The sequence below is a fragment of the Castor canadensis genome, chromosome 6 (genome assembly GCF_047511655.1).
Source record: "Castor canadensis chromosome 6, mCasCan1.hap1v2, whole genome shotgun sequence".
In the NCBI taxonomy this organism is placed as follows: Eukaryota; Metazoa; Chordata; class Mammalia; order Rodentia; family Castoridae; genus Castor; species Castor canadensis.
The window spans coordinates 98,494,218-98,513,117 of NC_133391.1; the positions used below are offsets into that span (position 1 = coordinate 98,494,218).

Sequence of the window (18,900 nt, forward strand, 5' to 3'; positions counted from 1 at the left end):
GCAGATACACACTTGTACAGATGGAAGGGTGGTATGGGAAAGCTTTTACAATAAAAATTTATAAATGGTAACCCATCATTTTACAAGTCACAAACTCAGAAGACATTATTTCACCTAGCACAAACCAAGAAGTAAATTCTGTTTAGTCTATGCATAGGAATAAATTAGAAGTATCCATTTTCTGCATAATTCAAATCATCTTGGTTTCACCAGGAGGCTACTGTAAACCACTTTCTGTGCTGAATACTTGGGATACAATAGAACTTGTTCCCAGTGCAGAACTAAGGAATCAAATGATCACCAAAAGAAATATAAAATGACAACTGTGTTAAGTACCATGAAAGAGAGGTACATGTTTCTGAAAAAGCAAACAGGAAAATAGGAAAATTTGTTCTAATTAGCAGGAGGGTGGTTCTCTAAGGAAGTTAAATGGGAACTAAGGTATGAAGTGGGAATAGGAGTTAAAAAGACAAAAAATAAAAAAAAAAAAAAACCAGGAAGAGAAGAAGTTATTCAAACAGATGAAACAACACATGAAAAGCCCTGTGGCTACAGAAACCATATTGCATTTCAAGAGCTAAAAGGTATTAGAGCTTAGAAGAGGAAGAAGAAAATAGTGTGTGTGAACATGGTGCATGGTACACCACATGTGGCACACTGGACTGTAAGGGAGATGTCCAGACTGTAGGGGCGGGGGGTCCATTGTCCATGTTAAGGTTTGTTGGTCTTTTCCCAAAGAGTAACAGGGAGCTATTGACAGGTCTGAAAATGAGAAGTGACATAACCATATTTGCCTGTTGAAAGCATCTCAGTACTTATGTTGTAGAAAATAAATTGAAGGGGTAAGAATGGATGCTTGGAGACCAATTAAGAAGCTATTGCAAAAATCCAGGTAAAAGATGAAGGAGGTTTGGTTTAGAACTGTCAGAGGCAGAGAAGGGGGAATTGGCAGATTTACCTGTCAGAGGTAAAAATCAACAAAACTTGGTGATAGAATATTCCTGATTGGGGTTCTTTGTTATTTTAATGAAGGAAAGTACTTCACAAGAAAATAGCTAAATGCCTGAGGTCCTTTGTATCCCTAAATAATCTAATCTCACAATATTACTTGAAATTGGAAAGATATGACAGCTGTTGTAAATCTGTGAATGGTTTGATGGTAGATAGTCTGCTGAATATTTACATTAAAGATATCTTTATTAAACATTCTAACATCAAGCTAAGGGTTTAGGGAGATCAAGTGGCTATCAAGAGACCTTACAATGAAGTTGCTGAGTTTATCTAAAGTATACAGAAATATATGCCAGCACAGGCAAAGTAGTTCTAGGTTCTAACATTATTTTTTCTTCAATGGTCCTTGCAAAAATTCTTCAATCTCCATGGCCACTTTTAGGCATAAAATATATGTTGCTAATTAAGAAAATCAATTAAAAATATTGTAGTAACCAGGATCTGATTATCAGTGAGTTTTCATACATGAATATGGATGTAAACAAATGGGTATATGAAAGAGTAAAATATCAAAAATCTGGTCATATTCATCTTTTTAAAATCCTTATAACATTAGACTTTCATTTAATTACTTATAATTAGAAAAAGAAATAACACTTATGTAGTGAATAATTTTATCTATCCATTATAATATATCCTCTATTGAGTTTATTTTTTACTCATTATCTTTTGTAATAGTTTAACTTTCATTTGAATTAGTGTACATTAATAATAGGACGGTTTTATTGTGGTAATTCCACACATGCATACAGTGTATTTTGAACAAGTTCATCCTATTCCTCCTACATCCTCCCTGCTTCTTCAAGCAGTGTTTGAAGTGTTTCGTAATGCTTTTCCTTTCTCTTTATCATCTCTCTCTAGCCACCTCCACCCTTCATACAAACATTTCCTCCAAAAATCCTTACACTGTTTCCATAACTGAAATCCCTTTGACTATCCCAGCTTTTTAGGAATAATTCCTTTACGGCCAGTTAGTTTTCATTCACTGCCTAACCTTGTGCCCTCCACTTTCAGAGCCTCAGGTAGCACTGGATTATTCTGCTGCACACACTGGGAAACTATTCTTCTGCCCTCCCATTCCATTGCTGATGTCCCCCTCATTCTTCTTCTTCCTCAGAGCTACTAAAAACCAATTTTTTCATAATTCTAATATCCTAGATTTAAATCTGAGTTTCTAAGTGAATGCTTTACATTGTGAAAATTGTCAGCATGTACATATAAGTATGCTTTTTGGTTTTTTTCTTTATTTTGACCTAAACAGTTATTCTATTGCAAATTTTTTTAAGATCTTTAAAACTAGCTGTGTTTTGAAACTCTGAACAGGGATCATAATAGCTGTCTTTTTAAAAAATACACTACAGTGGAACACTATTCAATGAAAAAAAGTGAGATGGATGGAAAAGGAGGACACATTGGCTGAAATAAGGCAAGCTCAGAAAGACACGATCTCACTCATAGAATCTAAAAGTAGTTAATCTCATAGCAGTTGAGAGTAGAATGATTGGGGTTACCTGAAACTGGAGAGAATATGAGGGATGGCAAAGGTTGGTCAGTAGTGCCAAGTCACAATTAGATAGGCACACATAGTTCTGGTGTGCTGTTGCAATGATAATGTGTTACATACTTCAAAAGAGCTAGAAGAAAGGATTTTGAGGGAATTTCACCAAGAAATGATAAATGCTTGAGGAGATAGATGTGCCTACCCTGATTAGGACAATAAACAACATGTACAAGTATAGAACCATATTATGGTACCCATAAATATATGCGATTTGATGTGTCAATTAAGAAAATAAAGAAAAATGTTGTAACTCATCTAGTATGCATTCCATTAGGTTCTGAAACCCCCCTTTTCCTCCTTCTTCTTCTACTTCTTCAGTGACCTGTGCCTATTTCTCTAGGTAGATGGAAACTCTTGATGCAGAATTTTCAGGCTCTCCAACAAGTGACACAGGTTCCCTCACTTGTAGCCTCACAAACTCCTCCCCACTCACCTTCATTCAAATCCAAGCTATCTGCAATGTCACCTTTCCTTGAATATGTCTATACTTCACTGACCTCCATCCCCAATGCTATCATCTTGGGGGAGGGGATATGTAATGTATTACAACATATAATATAGTGTCATACATAATACATAAAACATCCTTATGATTTCTCTCAAAACCTAGTCTAGCTTTCCTATACCTAGTGCCTGCTCATCATGTAGATACATCTCTGTGAGAATTTGAAGGGATGCTTCAGAGGACCAGGGGAAAGTATTTTAAGGTTGTTTTTACTCTTGCTTCAATATTCAAATCCCTGAGGTTGTCACAAATAACATTAAGTTATGGCTAACTAATGACCTAATTTCATTTTGTAAATTCTTAAATTTATTTTATTAATGAAATTCAAATCAAACTATATTAGTCTTCTCAAGTATTTCTCATGATCACAATGAATATAATAAACATGTCACTCTATGCATTTTCTTCATTTAGTAACATGTCTAGTATTAGCTAAATGCATTTTTCTGGGACACATTCAAAATTACTTTGCTAAAAACAAGATCAAATATATCTTTAAATTAAATTTTTCTATGCCTTAAATGTAAAGCACACTGCTTCAGTAAAAATGGCATGCTGAACTCTCACAAATTATCCAGGAACAAATCTTATTTAGTAAGAAATTCAAACTGGGAGGTCAGCTACTGAATGCATCACAGTTCCACTTAACATAAGTGACATATAGCAAGAACAGAAGGTGACTTTGCATTGAGCCTTGCATAGCAAAATTATAAGAAGAGTACTGTTGTCTTTGATTACCAGCTCAGAAATAATTTATTTTCGGCTTTTGGGACAGAAGACTTCGGTTCAAAAACCACATATTTATTTTTATTCCTGTGTTTATAAAACTTTGCTAAATATTTTACATGTATTAAAATAGAGAATAGGAGAGATGAGTCTCAAAGGTCTTTAACAGACAAGTCCTAACAGTCAAGTAGGAAATAGAATATTAACATTAAGAAAGCAGTGTTGAAAAACGGGAAGGGAACAACTGGAAATCAGTTACCTTGTGAGTTTTTTATGCACTGATAAACACTGACAATATATTCCATGAATATTGCAGCTGAGATGATTTCTTTTTCTGTGGATTGCCACTTCTGGAAATCAGTAAAACTGAAGAATATGTTGAAAACCTATCAGCCAACTGTATCTACTAAAGCCTCAAAAACATGCATATCTAATTACAGCAATTTAAGAAGTGTAGAATGAGCAATAGCAAATGTATTTCATAGTTGCCAATATTAAAATCTTCTCCATTGAGTTCATGATTGAGTCTTTAAAAAAAAAAGAAAGCCCCAGATGTGAGCAGATTTAGATATCTCTATTTTTAAGTCTCCAGCATTGTGTGTACAAGAAACCAAAACCTTCATGGGGAGCATGTTGATGCATTGCATGGTACAACTGTCATTTCTGTTTCATTTGCATGTCCTGTTGTTGAACCTGCAAAATGTGTAGTGCCTACATGTTTGTCCGATATATGGTATTTTTGTCTGATGGTGTGTTTGAGTTCTTTCTGGCTCTTTTTCTAGCAGAATTCAATCCACAGCTTTCTTCATTGGAGAATTTGTGAACTAAAAGTGAGTTATTTGTGTTACACACTCTCTTAGAACCTAGAACTACAAATTGCTTGGCTAAGGCAAAAAAAAAAAAAAAATAGAAAACCCAAAGAAACATCTGAATTGACCCTAGTTGGCCTTTAGTGAATTTCAAAAAAATTTTGTTTTTCTTTGACTTAATTGTTATATTTTTCAGAATTAGTATACAAAATCTGAAGAAATATCTACCTACAAAAGGATAAATATAGATTTTTGTAAGTTGTATGAATTAACCATTTTGTGATTTTTTGTATGTACATTAACAATACAACTGTGTAAAAATCACAACAAAAGATGAAAGAAAAAAATGAAGATTTGTAATCTCTTAAAAACAAATGCTTCTATAGCTCTAACAGTGATCACAGTTCTCTGTTTCTTATTCTTTTTATTAGCTTCAAAAAGAATTGAGTTGCAAATGAAAAATTTTAATTGTGCTATATTAGTTACTGACACCTTTAGAACTAATTCATATGTTTCTTAGCTGCAGTTAAAAACATAGAGCAAAAATTAAATCTTATTTTTCTAAAATGTGCTTCATTTCCTATCTTTAACATTCCCCAATCTTTCTTTTTAACAAATCTCACACATAGCAAAGACAACAGTATTAGTATTTAAATCTATTAAATTAATTTGCTTTTTAACTTTTCTACTTTTTTCTCGTTTTTATTGTGTTTCCCTTAACCCAGCTAACAACAACAAAAAAGGAACTTGGGTGTGAGATACTTAACCCATTGCTTTGTTAGGAGGTTTGGCTAAAAGGGCAGATGTTTTGTTATAAAAATGGGACCATTTTGAGAATTACTGTATCTAAAAATAGAACTTTCAGAGCTGAATCAGTATAATAATGAATTGGTCCTCATAACTGCCAAATTTCTCCTACTTATAATTAGGGAAATCACTGACTTTTTGTTTGTGTCAGTTTCCCAATCTGAAAAGTAAAACCATGCAGCATGTTTAGAAAGCCAATTTTGTGAGACAGGAAAAATATCAGAACTATATTTTGCTTCTTGTCTTGAAGGTTAATTGTAGGCAGTGTCTCTGAGTCAAGGAATGTGATTTTGACCATCAGTATTGAGTCCTTGTTATTTTGTTGAGTATTATCATGAGATTTCACTCTGCCTATTGGTCTAAGCCCTTTTACTTACAGCATAGCATTTCTTATAGAACGGAGTTTTATAAGATTCTTAGATGCTAAATGTGACGATAAATGACCATGGGTTAAGAGATTTTACTTTTTTACTTATTTATCTTAATTGTTCTCACTTGGTTTTTCTCCATATATTGTCTCTAGGAATTACCTTGCTCTGTCCATTGAAACTCTGTTTTCTGAGAAAGTTGGTCATTTCTCATCTGATTCCTAATTGGACAGTTTTGTGGATATGGCATACCACTAAAGAATTCGGTTTGCAAATGCCATTTGGTGATGATGAAAGAACAGATGGTGTCACTGTTGCTGGTGGTACCGCTGCTCCCAATGACAATGACTTCTTTAACATCAACAACAAATGTCTGATACATGTCTACCTGTACAACCCAGTGATTGTATTTGTTGCTTTAAAATGAATTGGATCTTAACACTTAGAAAACATAAAATGTCTCTATAATAGAGACATTTGGTAACAATGATTTGCAGTTTCCTGGTTCCATTTGAAAAAAGGGAGGGAGAATTATTACAACCTTGGGAAATCAATTACTATTCCATGTTTTGGCCATTATTTAACATACAGTGTATGTTGATAAAATACACACTGTACAACCATTATCTACATATAAAAGGAATGTGTCATTGTCTTTGACAATTTCTTTTTTGCTATCCTAAAATCACTATATAATTCTATTTTTTAAATTCTGGTCAAAGGTTGTCTTAGTCTTATAAAACTAAAATCTCTCCTTTTTTTGCATGTTAGCCATCTCTAAATAGTTCCTAAAATGGTCCTCCTTTAGAGTGAATTCTGCTGAAGGGGATACCATTCTTAAAGCCACCAGTGGGCTTCCTTGATATACAAGCATGGCAAGCATTTCTTTATGTTATATTGTTTGCCCCAAATATTCCCTTCTCTCCACTTCATCTGCCTTAAAGACTGTGGTAAGACAGGATGAATAGGTTAATCAGAAAGGTTAACGTGTCAGCATTCATTGAGAAATTTTTTTAAGCAGAGAGAATTTTTTTTTAATCTTTGAGCTTTCTGACTTAGTTTATGCAAGAGACACTCATCACAAATCTTCAGAAGTTTAATTAAAACATTTAGCCATAAATAGCTCTTAATGTGACACAAACAAAATAGCCTGAAGGGTATATTTTAGCTAAAGGTTTAGCAGGAAGATGCACTGATATCCATCACAGTGTGTGGCATTTTTCTCAATTGGAAGCATTTGTTATGACATAGTTAAAGATTAATTAAAAGAGGGCTGGTGAGGTGGCTCCAATGGTAGAGCATCTAACTAGCAAGTGTGAGGCCCTGAGTTCAAACCCCAGTACTGCAAAAAAAAAGAATTGATTGGCAGCAGGGACAATTCTAAGAAGACAACAAAGCAACAGACTTTAAATGTGTTTGAAGAAAAATTATTATATACCCAGTAAAGTCAAGTACACCATCAATATCCACCACCAAAAAAAAAGTAGTTAAGAATCATGAAACTCAGTGTATTTCCTCTAGTCAATAATTAAAGGTATTTCAAGTTTTTCATCCAATTTAAAATATACTGTTTCGTTTCTTCACACAAAGAATAAAGCCAATGAACTCTCACCAGAAAGACTGCTTGAATGTTAAAAGGTGCTTCTCAGGCTCTGTGTGTGTGAAAAACAATTCTTGTCTCACTGTAGTTGTTGCTGGAAACAGTTTGCTGTTTTAGCAGCTAATAAATGTTAGGTTTCCTCTAGAAAACAATGGCTGCCTCTTCTGTACTGGAGTGAAAAGGTAATGAAATGCTTTATTTCATTTACAGACAATGCTAATGAGGAAGAGTTGGAAAAGATCAAGTAAGGTAATTCTTAGCATGTGGTCTTTCAGCTTTTCTTGTTGAGAAGATTATCAGCTGCTTTCTCAAATCCCTATCATCTCTCTTCAAGCTATTCCACAGAGTTTCATCACTATCTGATTATTTTTCTCCATAATCTTTAAGCAAATCATGTAATGCTTTCTAAATAAACAGAAATCACACCAATCCAGAGCATCCAAATCATCTTCTTGCTAATCTCTGGTCACTTCTCAACCTTCTTCTCCGCATCTGATCTCTGTTATGTGTACAACAGGGTCTAGAAAATCACTCTGCTCTGGGAATAAAATGATGAGTCTAGGACAGAGAAGACTCAAGACAGAGGAAATATCCATGAAACTTACCACTTTTCTTCACAGAAAACTGAATGTGAAGTTCTCTAAACTCAAAAATCACTGTATCATTTTAGCTTTGGAGCATATAATGAGAACAATTCTGCAGTGCCTCTTCTCACTTCAAGAAATCAAATGGAGTGAGAGGAGCTTATGGCTCCTGGACTCTTCATTTAACTTACACACCATGTAAGATATAAACTGAGCTTTTAGTTTATTCGGTGGTGGTACCATTCTTGGACATGGATAAATATCAAGAGAAAGCTGAATTTTTATGACTATGCCTTGAAACAAGTCAAACAGATTTCATTTGTAAAAATTGCATTTGCTCAAATTTCTACTTAAAAAGTCAGTATTCCTTTTAATTGTGATGAATTTTTTTAGACCCTGGAACATGACAATCTTTTTTCTTCCATTCTGATCAAATCATGCAATTACTTAAATTTTTCTTTAATTTTGCCATTTTTAGTTTATTATGAATTAAGAAAATACTCATGTTAAAATGTTTTTGATATTTGTGGTAATGTTATACTCTCTTTTAATAAATGTTTCTTATATACAGTTCCTCTCCAATTCTTACATCATTAATGACCAAAAAATAACTCACCAAAATGTCAGGGCCCCCAAAATGCTGATGGAGGAAAACTCTGAATATGTCAGTATTCACTGTTTTTTACTGAACAACTTTTAAAAAGATGTTTGCACTGTTCATATTTGTGTTACTTTCTTCTTTATAATTGTACTTTAAATTTAGTGTTTATATTAAAAGTGTATGGATTTTTTAAAAGGTATGTAATTTGATTTTTCCTCATTCTGTATCACTATTGTGATATATTTATGTAAAATAACAATCCATAAGTAGTATAGCAATAATCCTCCTTCCAGATGAATTTAATATGTAATACTAGAATAGGATATTACATAGTATTTAGTATTAATTAATGGGAATGATCCAATTTATTGTAATATAAAATAAGAATAGAAGTATTCTTTTTGTTGGGTTTTGTGGTACATGCTTATAATCCTAACACTTCAGAGGCTGAGGGAGGAAAATTATGAAATTGAGGCCAACCTGGGCTACCTCATAAGACTGTCTTAAAAAAAAAACCCTGAAATAAATTCTTTATTAAAATATATTTAATTTATGTTTAAACTTAATAAATTAAGTAAAAATAAATCCACATATTTTTCTTGAATCTACAAAAAGTTTTAAATGAATAATAAATATCTGTTCCATTATATCTAAAATTCTTGGAGTTTTTATTATTAATAATCCAATTAAACACTCAAATTGGTACATTTTTCAAGTTTGCCCCTGACAGTGCAGAATCCCTGTGTCTAACTCAGCATTTATTTGAATACTTGGAAGATTATATTTAGTACATGTGTTAATATTACTTTTGGGTTTTAGTCAAAGGGATTTTCAAATTGGTAAAATTTAATGGGGATATTGAATGCTGAGTGAATTAAAATCACTTCAGTCATGTTATTTTTTCTATGAGAGCATAATGAACACCTGCTAAGTTATTCAAATTTTCACTATGCCCTAAAACATTTGCCATATCCACCTATATTAGTATTATAAGAGCAGTGTTCAATTAAAAACCCAGAGAAAGTTTGACATTTCAATTACTACCTAGTCCACCATTCTTCAGACACACCACCAAGTTGGAACTACTCCTGAATCTTTCCTCCAGGAAACTGTGCTTCCTGGGAGAATAGAAGTAATTGACTAAACTGTGAGGTTTTATAAATTTTATGGTGTTACTATTTTGTGGAAATGCATCCCCTTTCTATTTATTTTAATCTTCCTTTAAAGATTCTTATCATAATAAGGATTTTTCTTTAAATTTTAGAAAGAATATATTTGCACTACATTTAAATGCAGGTATTTATACTTTAACAGTTATATAGAAATAGATATTATATGACTATGCTCAAAGTCATATACACAAAGTCATATACACAAATCATTTTATTCTTTAGGATCTTAATGTATAGAAGTGAGGTCTCCTGCATTTTTATGGTAGGGGCTCAACCTATCTTTGAGCACCAATGGTGAATATGAAACCTGAGAATCAAAAATTTTGTAGCGAAGACCTAAATAGAGCAGATAGTGTTATTCAAGATTCTCTACAGTACAGAGTTTTTCTCCTTGACTTGGTTTCTTTCTAAAGTAACATAACTACACAGGGGGAAATGCTAAATTGTTATTTTAACACGCATATCTTACTTCTATGCAAGGTAAATCAGTGCACAGAACTTTCTGTTACTGAAATATCTGCTTGTCATTTCCATCATCTTAACTTTGGGTGATGAATTTTTTTCATTTGATTTTGGTTGCTGTACCTCTGCCAACAATAGATTTTTTTTCAATAGAAATCTTATTATTTGTGGCATTCATGCTGTGAAGTTGTATTTACTATTAACATTGAGAGAGTAGCCATCTTGAGGTTACAGAAATCATAATTGCTCTTCAAAATCAACTTACATTATTTGAAGTAAATGTATCATCACCTAATACATGTACATACGTATACCTACCTCTAAAGAGCAAGAGTATGTAGAATATGTGCTACCTTTGAATATCATGCAAATCAATCATAGTTATAAATTCTATAATATCTCCCTTTCTGGGGATGATAATATCCTTTCAAACACTCACACTGGTTTTCTTCAACTACACTTTCCATCAGGCACATTTAAAATTCTCCCCCACAGTCAGCAGTAATAGAATAATGTTATTTTAGGAGAAAAAAATCAATGTCTCCCTAAACTTGGGCAACTGGATAATATCTCTGTCAAAGAGTTACACTTATATGACAAAATGTATTTTGGCAGAAAAATGGTAATGCTTTGAGTTACTGCAATATTTTATTCTTTAGAAGAAGCTTCTCATGATAATTTATTCTAAGGTTAAATTATTCATCAAGAAAGTTTCATGAGCTCAAAAGAGAAGATTTGTATATATTTTGTGAATAATTTTTTGGGGGGTCAAACAAAAAATGAAAGAATAATGAAATAATTGGCTCTATCAGATGGTAAGTAGCTATGATTTCATGCAACATTTTGTATGTGTGTGTGTGCGTGTGTGTGTGTGTGTGTGTGTGTGTGTACCTAGAAGAATGAGTTTGTCACTGGGTTATAGTGAGATAATAATAAGTATGAGAAATATTATTGTGGCAATATAAGAATGTACATGTTGCAATTCATCTCCTCGAAAACAACAGTTTAGAATTCTTTTAAGATAAGTTAGTCCTTTAAATAATATAATATAGACTACTCTATTACTTGACAGTTTACATCTTTTTGTAATATATCTTTTTAAAAAGATTTTATTATAATCACTTTGCCTAATTTTTAATGAACTATAAAACATTTTATCTTATTATTATTTTAATAAGACTTTTGACAAAAGATACCATTAATTTAAGCAGAGAACAGTCAACTCTGCATGTCTGCAGGGCATAGTTAAATCTGACACCTTGGATGACACATTAAAAATGCATCAGTGAAAACTTTAAGTGCTTTAACTTAAGTAAAGAAGGTTAAACAAGTTAGCAAATTTTTAAATGTCTCACATTGTCAGGCATAATTTTAAAAGATATTATTTAATAATTATCACATCCTTTATATAAAACTTCAAATAAATAGGTGACTTTTAAAAAACTATAAAAATGAAAGCCTTTTAATAGACTTTCTCAACTATGAGTGGCCAAAATGGGTTTTTTTTTTGGTGCACCATTTCTAATAAGTATGAATACACTTTGATAAATGATATGTTCACATGTTTTTGAAGGAAACACAAAATCTTATTTATAAATCCTTACTTTCCCATTATTTTTATGCCCATATCTGTGTTTGGAAATACTATAAAGTCATCTTCATACTTAAGACTTCTGAGATTCCAAAGTGCAACAATGAACAAATGGTGAACAGCAATGAGCCACTCTGTTATCAGAGCATGTATTTTTATCCCAGTTAACCAAACTCCTGAAATTCAGTGTAAGTTTATTTTAAAATGTAGATATGCCAGTAGATACTTGATAGTCACACAAAATGTATGAAACCATTATTAAATTTTATATTGAGATAAATTTTTCCTTGTTGTTTGACATTTCCCCTTGGACAAAAAAATTGTAATTTTATGCATTATAATTCATAACTACAGAGATTTGCTATAACATTGGCATTACATTCATGTGCTTAAAATGTTGTGGGTCCTTCTGGGAGCAAATCTGGATGAATTGGTACAAAGCAAAAGGACAAAATGTAATATGAAGCCGAGGACGAATTCCACAATGTCTGTGTTCCTGGTCTGTGATGCCCATTGTATCATCACTGACTGACTTTCACATTTTGGGTGTTTGTTAACAAGTATGCCAACAAGTTTCTCAACATCCTTCCTAAGTCCTTCTTGGGCTAGTCAGTAAGGAGAACTAATTTATTTTTTTTATTCATTTATTCATGTGCATACATGTGTAATTTAACTGGACTTCAGGATAATGGAACTAAGGACTGGTTCACAGATATGCATAGTCTTAATTTTAAAAGATAGATTATAGATATAGACAGATAGATAGATATAGATAGATAGATGATAGATAAATGTTAAGTTGAATGCAACTAGGAAGAGATTTATTATTTTTAATGTACTTTAAATTTCCACAACAGAAACAGTTCGTAATTTTGTGGGGACACTGTTGCCAAGACTCTAGCTCACATAACTATTAGTAGGCTTAGTCAATATTGTCTATTAAAAGGATGAAAGTATCCGAGAGCCATGGTTTTTGATGAACGGTGATTGCGGTCTGACCAGGAAAGCTTATGTAGATGATTTACTTATGTACTTACTTAATTTTTAATCTCTTAAATGCCCCAAATACCACTGATAAAAGCCAGTTGTGCTCATGTAAAAGCAGACTTATGCAATCAGGAATGCCAGCTGCCTTGACACAGTCAAATCTCACTGTTCACAGTTTCAAATCTATATTGGTTGTTTTGGTCTTTGAAGAATTGCCCATTTACAATAACATGCACTATGTTTATTGACATGTGTATGGTAACAAGTGTGCCACCCAGTTTCCATGATCCTTTCTGACTGGTCAACAGAGAACTAATATGACTGGACTAGTTTTAAAAATTGTTCTTAAGGCTAATTTTAAAATACTTCTTTAATAAAAAAAAGTATTTTAATAAAATACTTTAATAAAAGAAGTATACTTCTTTTATTAAAGAAGTATTTTAAAAAAATTTTGATGGCTAATCCTTGTTCCAGCTGATGACAAAGTCTTAAGAGATTTATATGATTCTATGTACAGTGGAAAAGTTGTATCATATTCATTTGTTAGAAAAAACATATCCTCTAATTTTATTTCTCTGATGAAACAATATCTTTTAGATTTTTAAATTTAAAATATAGTGAATTTTTAAGCTTATAATAAGATTATCTTTGAGGACAATTGCTTTTCATTTTCTTTATTAACATGTAATAGTTGTACAGGAGGCTAATTTGTGATATTTACATATGTGGTTACAATATGTCTTAGTTACATTTGCTCCCTCCATTCTTCAAGGAGGAATTTTTTTAGAGTATGTTAGATTTTTGAAGGCAAAAATTGAGCTAAATAAAACACTACCAAAGAATTTTACTATTTTAATAAGTAGGAAACCTTAGTAGAAACAATTCCACATTCCATTTTTCAGAATAAACTCAATGATTTTCCTTTATCAATTTGATGTCTCTGATTTTTTTCTGCTTTCTTTTGATGTTACTTTTTAATTTTAGCACCTTTAAAATAGCATTTTCCCTCACTTCTCAGTATCTTGTCTTGATGGAGGCTGAAATATAAGTAAATATGTACAATGATAATTTAAACCAAGTCTTCTCTGGAATTATGAATGGCTTATTCCATTTTTCTTTCTCTCATTGTGAAAATAAACACTTTTGTTTAGGACTTATTACTACAATGCCAGGTGTTTTGTTGTTGTTATCATTATAAACTCTAATGAAAGGAAAGCCTTGACTGTCTGTTGTAAATTTCATACCCATGCAGAGCAATAAATGGCACCAGAGTCTACAAGAAAATGAAATTGTTTCATTTGAAATAAAGGACTAAATTTGCATGAGAATATGGGTTGTAAAATGAAATATAAATTTTAGTTGATGAATGACAGAAGTAATTAAACATGGCATGAGAAGTGCAGCCTAGGGATTTTGGTGGATCCAAATGTGGTTCATGTTTTTATTTCTCAAATTTTTACAGAGCAACCTAAGTCCTAAATCTTGATCATTAAAATTAACACCCCATCTCACCCCCTAAATTTATGAATCTCTTTTTCTCTTTGCATGCTAGGCACATGATTAGGTCAACACCCTCTACCTCTAACTAAGGAAGATTGGAGAGCAACATATTGGCCACCTTAGAACATTAAAACTTTAAATGAATTAATCATACCTTTAAATATTCACTCTATCTAGAGTCTAGCATTAAAATTTCATCTCCATTAAGGTTGCCTTAACACATTTTGCATTAAGGTAAAAACTCCTTTAGATATATAACTTGTGCTATGAACTTAAGCTATATACAAAGAAATTATTTGTATGAGGAGACTAAGAACTAATTTTTTAAATACAATATTTCAAAGTTTTCACATGAGCTAAATATGCTAGTTAATCAAAAATAATTACAAATCAAACTCAAGGGAATTTGCAGTTGAACAGAAAACCATGGAACTTTTCTAAAAGCTGGAAGAGGATTCTTTCAGTTAAAAGATAGGATAGCATTAAGAATGACAGCTATCATTCCACTTAAAGTCTCTGCCCTGACATCCAAATGTAAATCTATTTTTAATGATGTTTTTGTTGTTTAGAATCTGATATGACAATGTGTCACACGAAAACCACAGTTGTAAATGTGCAAATCATTGCTCTGTAGTGCTGGTAAAAATATATATATATATATATGTTAAATGAAGTCTTTTTCCTGATGACCTCTGATCAAATAATGCTGCCTAATTAAACTCTAAGCAAGCAAACTGGAAAAATGCAGTTAGTTTCATTGAGAAATAGACTTCAAAAGCACAGGTAGGTTGCATAGACAATCTCTGATGTAATTCTAGTTCTACTCTTAAATCTTTCAAATTGCTGAGAAGTCTAAAATGTTCGATTCATTTTTTTTCTATTATGAGTTTTATTATACTTATAAGGATTATATGTTCTTAATAAAATGTTACTTTAAGGGATTAACAGTCAAGCAACAAAAATTTATTGAGCACCTACTATGTGTTGGGCATCATGTGAGTGCTAGACTTCTGCAATTTTGGTTGCTAACAGAAAATCAGAATAATCAAGATTATTGATTGCAAGATTCCTTCTTCTTCATCACAGTGTCACAGACTGAAGATTCCCATATGCATCAGTTTCCTTTAACTTTACCATAACTGAGACCCAAGACAGAATGCAAACTTTAAAGTTTAAAAGAAGAATGTAATTTTAAATGCTCTGTTTTAAATTATATTTTTATTTTCCAAAGTTGAATTGCTTTCTCTATAAAAGCCTGAGGCTTAGCTAATAAAATACCCAATTTTAATCCATTGCTTTGTTTCTAACCCAATAGTTACCTTTCTCAGTATTAATTTCTTTTAAAATTATTTTTGAAAGGCTCATTTATATTATATTTGTTATAATATACATTGTCTTATGTTAGGAAATTTTTGTAAGGAATTACTAGGTACATGTTTAAAAAGACTTCTACCATTTTTTTCAAATGCTCCCAAGATCTATGGTTAACATGATTGTGTTGCTAAAAGGAACAAGTATTGTTAATTTTATTTCAAAATCTTAACATATGCTTAAACAGTTCTACTTTCTGTAATGAAACATCAGGCTCCAAGATATATTAATTAATACATGAGAAAAAAGAGGTAAGTGAACTCTAAAAAATATGGAAATAATCCTCTCTAAACTTTATTACCACTCGTGTCAGAGATGAATAGGGCAGAAGTTCAACTTACTCAAGAGAAAAAGCTTTAGTTTCTAAATATCCAAAGTCTCTTCAATATACATAATTTTGATTTTTTAGTTTGTTTTTATCTTGTTTGCTTTGATTTTGAATATTAAGTATTCTCAAAAACTTCTCAAAAATTAGCTAAATATTTGTTTGTTTTTAGGAGCTCTCAGAAAATGAAGTGGTTGGATCTTATTTCTCTGTGAAGTCTTTCTTTTGGAGGGTAATGTCTAAATCCTTTAATGTTATTCTTATTTTTTTATTCTGGATAGTAATTTTGAAAGTTAAATGCAAATTAAGAAATTCAGCACTTCTTAAAATAGACTCCCAGATTTATGTATTCATTTGCTTTCTTCATTAACTTTATTCTAAGCCATCTAGGCAGCTGACTTATTTCTTCATTTGTTTGTTTGTTTTTGGTGGTACTGGGGTTTGAACTCATAGCCTCACACTTGCTAGGCAGGCGCTCTACTGCTTGAGCCATTCTACCAGGTCTTCATTTGAAAACATGGAGAACTTCATATATTTCCATGATATTGAACTCATTGTTTGTGATCTTAAGCAATATACACAGTAGATCTATGCTAGATAGTCAGTGCTCTTTCTGTGAAAAATCAACCTGTGATTTAGAAAACATCAACCCTGCTTTTGATTTAAATGAAGACAAAATAAAAATTCCACAGATTAGTTTTAAATGACATTGCAATTTACTCTTTGTTGATTTAAACATTATGATCTCTGTCCTCCATTCTTCTCTGCTATAACTTTGCATTATATACAACATGCTTTATCAGTAGTACTACTTTGCTTTTAGGACTTTCCCTCTTTCTTTGAAAATTCACACTGGGACATGGTTATGTAGCAATAGATGTGACAGTGAAAATGTTACGCTCTTAAGGGCTTTGCTCCTTTCCTTTCTTGGCTTTCAAACCATTTATGATTACAGAAAATTGCCTTTTTTCTTTAGAGTTTTAACATTTGTTGCAGGGTTTCTTAAGCAGATTCCAGATTAAGTCAGGCACTGACCAGTGAGCAAGTACAAGCACATCTACTCATCCCCTGCCTGCTCCAACACACACATTTTTTGCAGTCTTTTATTATTGTGACCTCACTTGAATGATTACAGCCTCTTCATTTCCTTTCAATCTACTGCCTTCACTGGAGGTCTTCTGTATCTTTGCTGAAAGAATAACAGTTCTTTTATGTTTATATATTGTCCATGAGCACAAAGGCTGACTGCTTTCAAATCCTTCCATAACCTCAAATAGAAAATGGCATTTTTGCCAAAAAAAAAATTTCACTGTTTTCTTATGACCCACAAATATGGCAAATTCACAAAGCACACTTATCTGAGATTAGTATTCGGGGTCTTCCATGCCAAGTTTGTTCTATGTGCAGCAAAACATGCAGACTGGTCATTGTAAGTCAAGATTTGCCACCAGAACTAAGTCTATAACTACTTTTTTCAGAGTTTCCCTGTCAAGGGGCTCATTCAACATCTTTCTACTATGCTCTTTCTAAATTAGTATTTTCCATTTATCAGTGCTTTCTATTTGATTGAATATTTCTTTCAAAAATCTTTGATAATCTTTCTCAATCTCTTGAACTGTCGGATTTTAGAACAATAAATGTGTAGGTTTAAAAGATAGCTTTTTCTATCCAATGTATAGTGGTAACATCTTTTTTCTGCTATATAACAATAAAGGATTAACAAATAAATTTAGTAAAAGGCAGAACCATGGAGCCATTTGTTTTACCCATGAGGAAATTAAAGCCCAAAGAAGTGATGTCATTACCCTGAAGTATCCAGATGATATGATTAGGACCAGTATTCTCTTTCCAAATTCCATAGAAATAAATAGTCTGAAGAACTTGCAGCAGTAAGGTTTCACTTTAAGTTGCTGATAAAGCAGCATATAAATATAGCTGCTCCTTTATTGAAGAGTTGCTGGGTTTGACATCCCATTTACACAATCAGATAATCAGTGATCAAGTCTACTTTGGATCAGTATTATCTCACCTTTTATGTTCAAAAGACGCTTTGATAACTGGACCCATAGCTCTTTACTTGAACAGTATTGGTATTCTGATGAAGGTTTTAGAGATGTATGTGGAAGGAGGTTTCCCATGGACATTTTCAGATATATACAAAACCCTAAATAGCTCAGATAAAATCTTGCATGAAGAGTGTGCATATGTTCTGTGAGTTAAATAGGATGTGATTTTAAGAAAAATTTATCACGTTAATTTGTAAGAATCAATACATGTTTTCAAAAGGTAACAAACAGGTTACAGTAATGAAACTAAATATTAGTGAGAGCTTGCTTAGCTGGAATATTAGTGCTATTTGCTATATCTTAATTGTGATAAGAGCAAAATATAGAAAGAGTAAAGTGATACAGATATTCTCATTTTCCAAAGACATAGCATTTATAATTCATCTTAGGACACAAAGCATTATTAAATAGTAGATGTGGCAATTACCATGTTTCTCTTGAAGATAATAAAAAATATGTGAAATCAAATTGAATTACTTTAATTAAGTTAGAATTTTATTAAAGACTTTTAACTTCCCATTAATGAAGTTTACTTAGAGAAACTCTTTCAAATGTCTAGCATACATATGTTTCTTTCTAGAGATCTCCACTAAGCAGACAGCTAGCTTCTGATAACAGAGTTAATTGAACAAACCATTGTACAGGATATTGTAGTGAATTAAAGAGAAATTTTAATATTTTTAAATGGAAAAGGATGGAATATGCCAAGATAATGTAATATTAAAATGAAGAAAGGATTATGACAGGCAAAGAAGAGTAAGTAGAAAAATACAGAACAATGTGGATTTACGTCAGAGCATGCCTTATGGTTGGATCAAGTAGAAGTGTGATTGAGGAAGACTGCAGACTAAGAA

The 18,900-nt window shown here is 32.1% G+C and overlaps 1 protein-coding gene across 6 annotated transcripts in view; it reads left to right on the forward strand.

Annotated features, from left to right (window-relative positions):
* The window catches only part of Mctp1 (multiple C2 and transmembrane domain containing 1), a 569,946-nt gene that overhangs the window by 345,678 nt on the left and 205,368 nt on the right, over positions 1–18,900 (forward strand). For 4 of the 6 annotated variants that reach the window (XM_074077064.1, XM_074077065.1, XM_074077068.1 and 1 more), the window contains exons 6-7: positions 7,598–7,636; positions 16,153–16,212. The exons of 1 other annotated variant lie outside the window; for it this stretch is intronic. In XM_074077064.1, the coding sequence (XP_073933165.1) occupies positions 7,598–7,636; positions 16,153–16,212 (99 nt within the window). The remainder of the gene's footprint in view (positions 1–7,597; positions 7,637–16,152; positions 16,213–18,900) is intronic. One more of the 6 variants, XM_074077066.1, reaches the window with a different exon arrangement.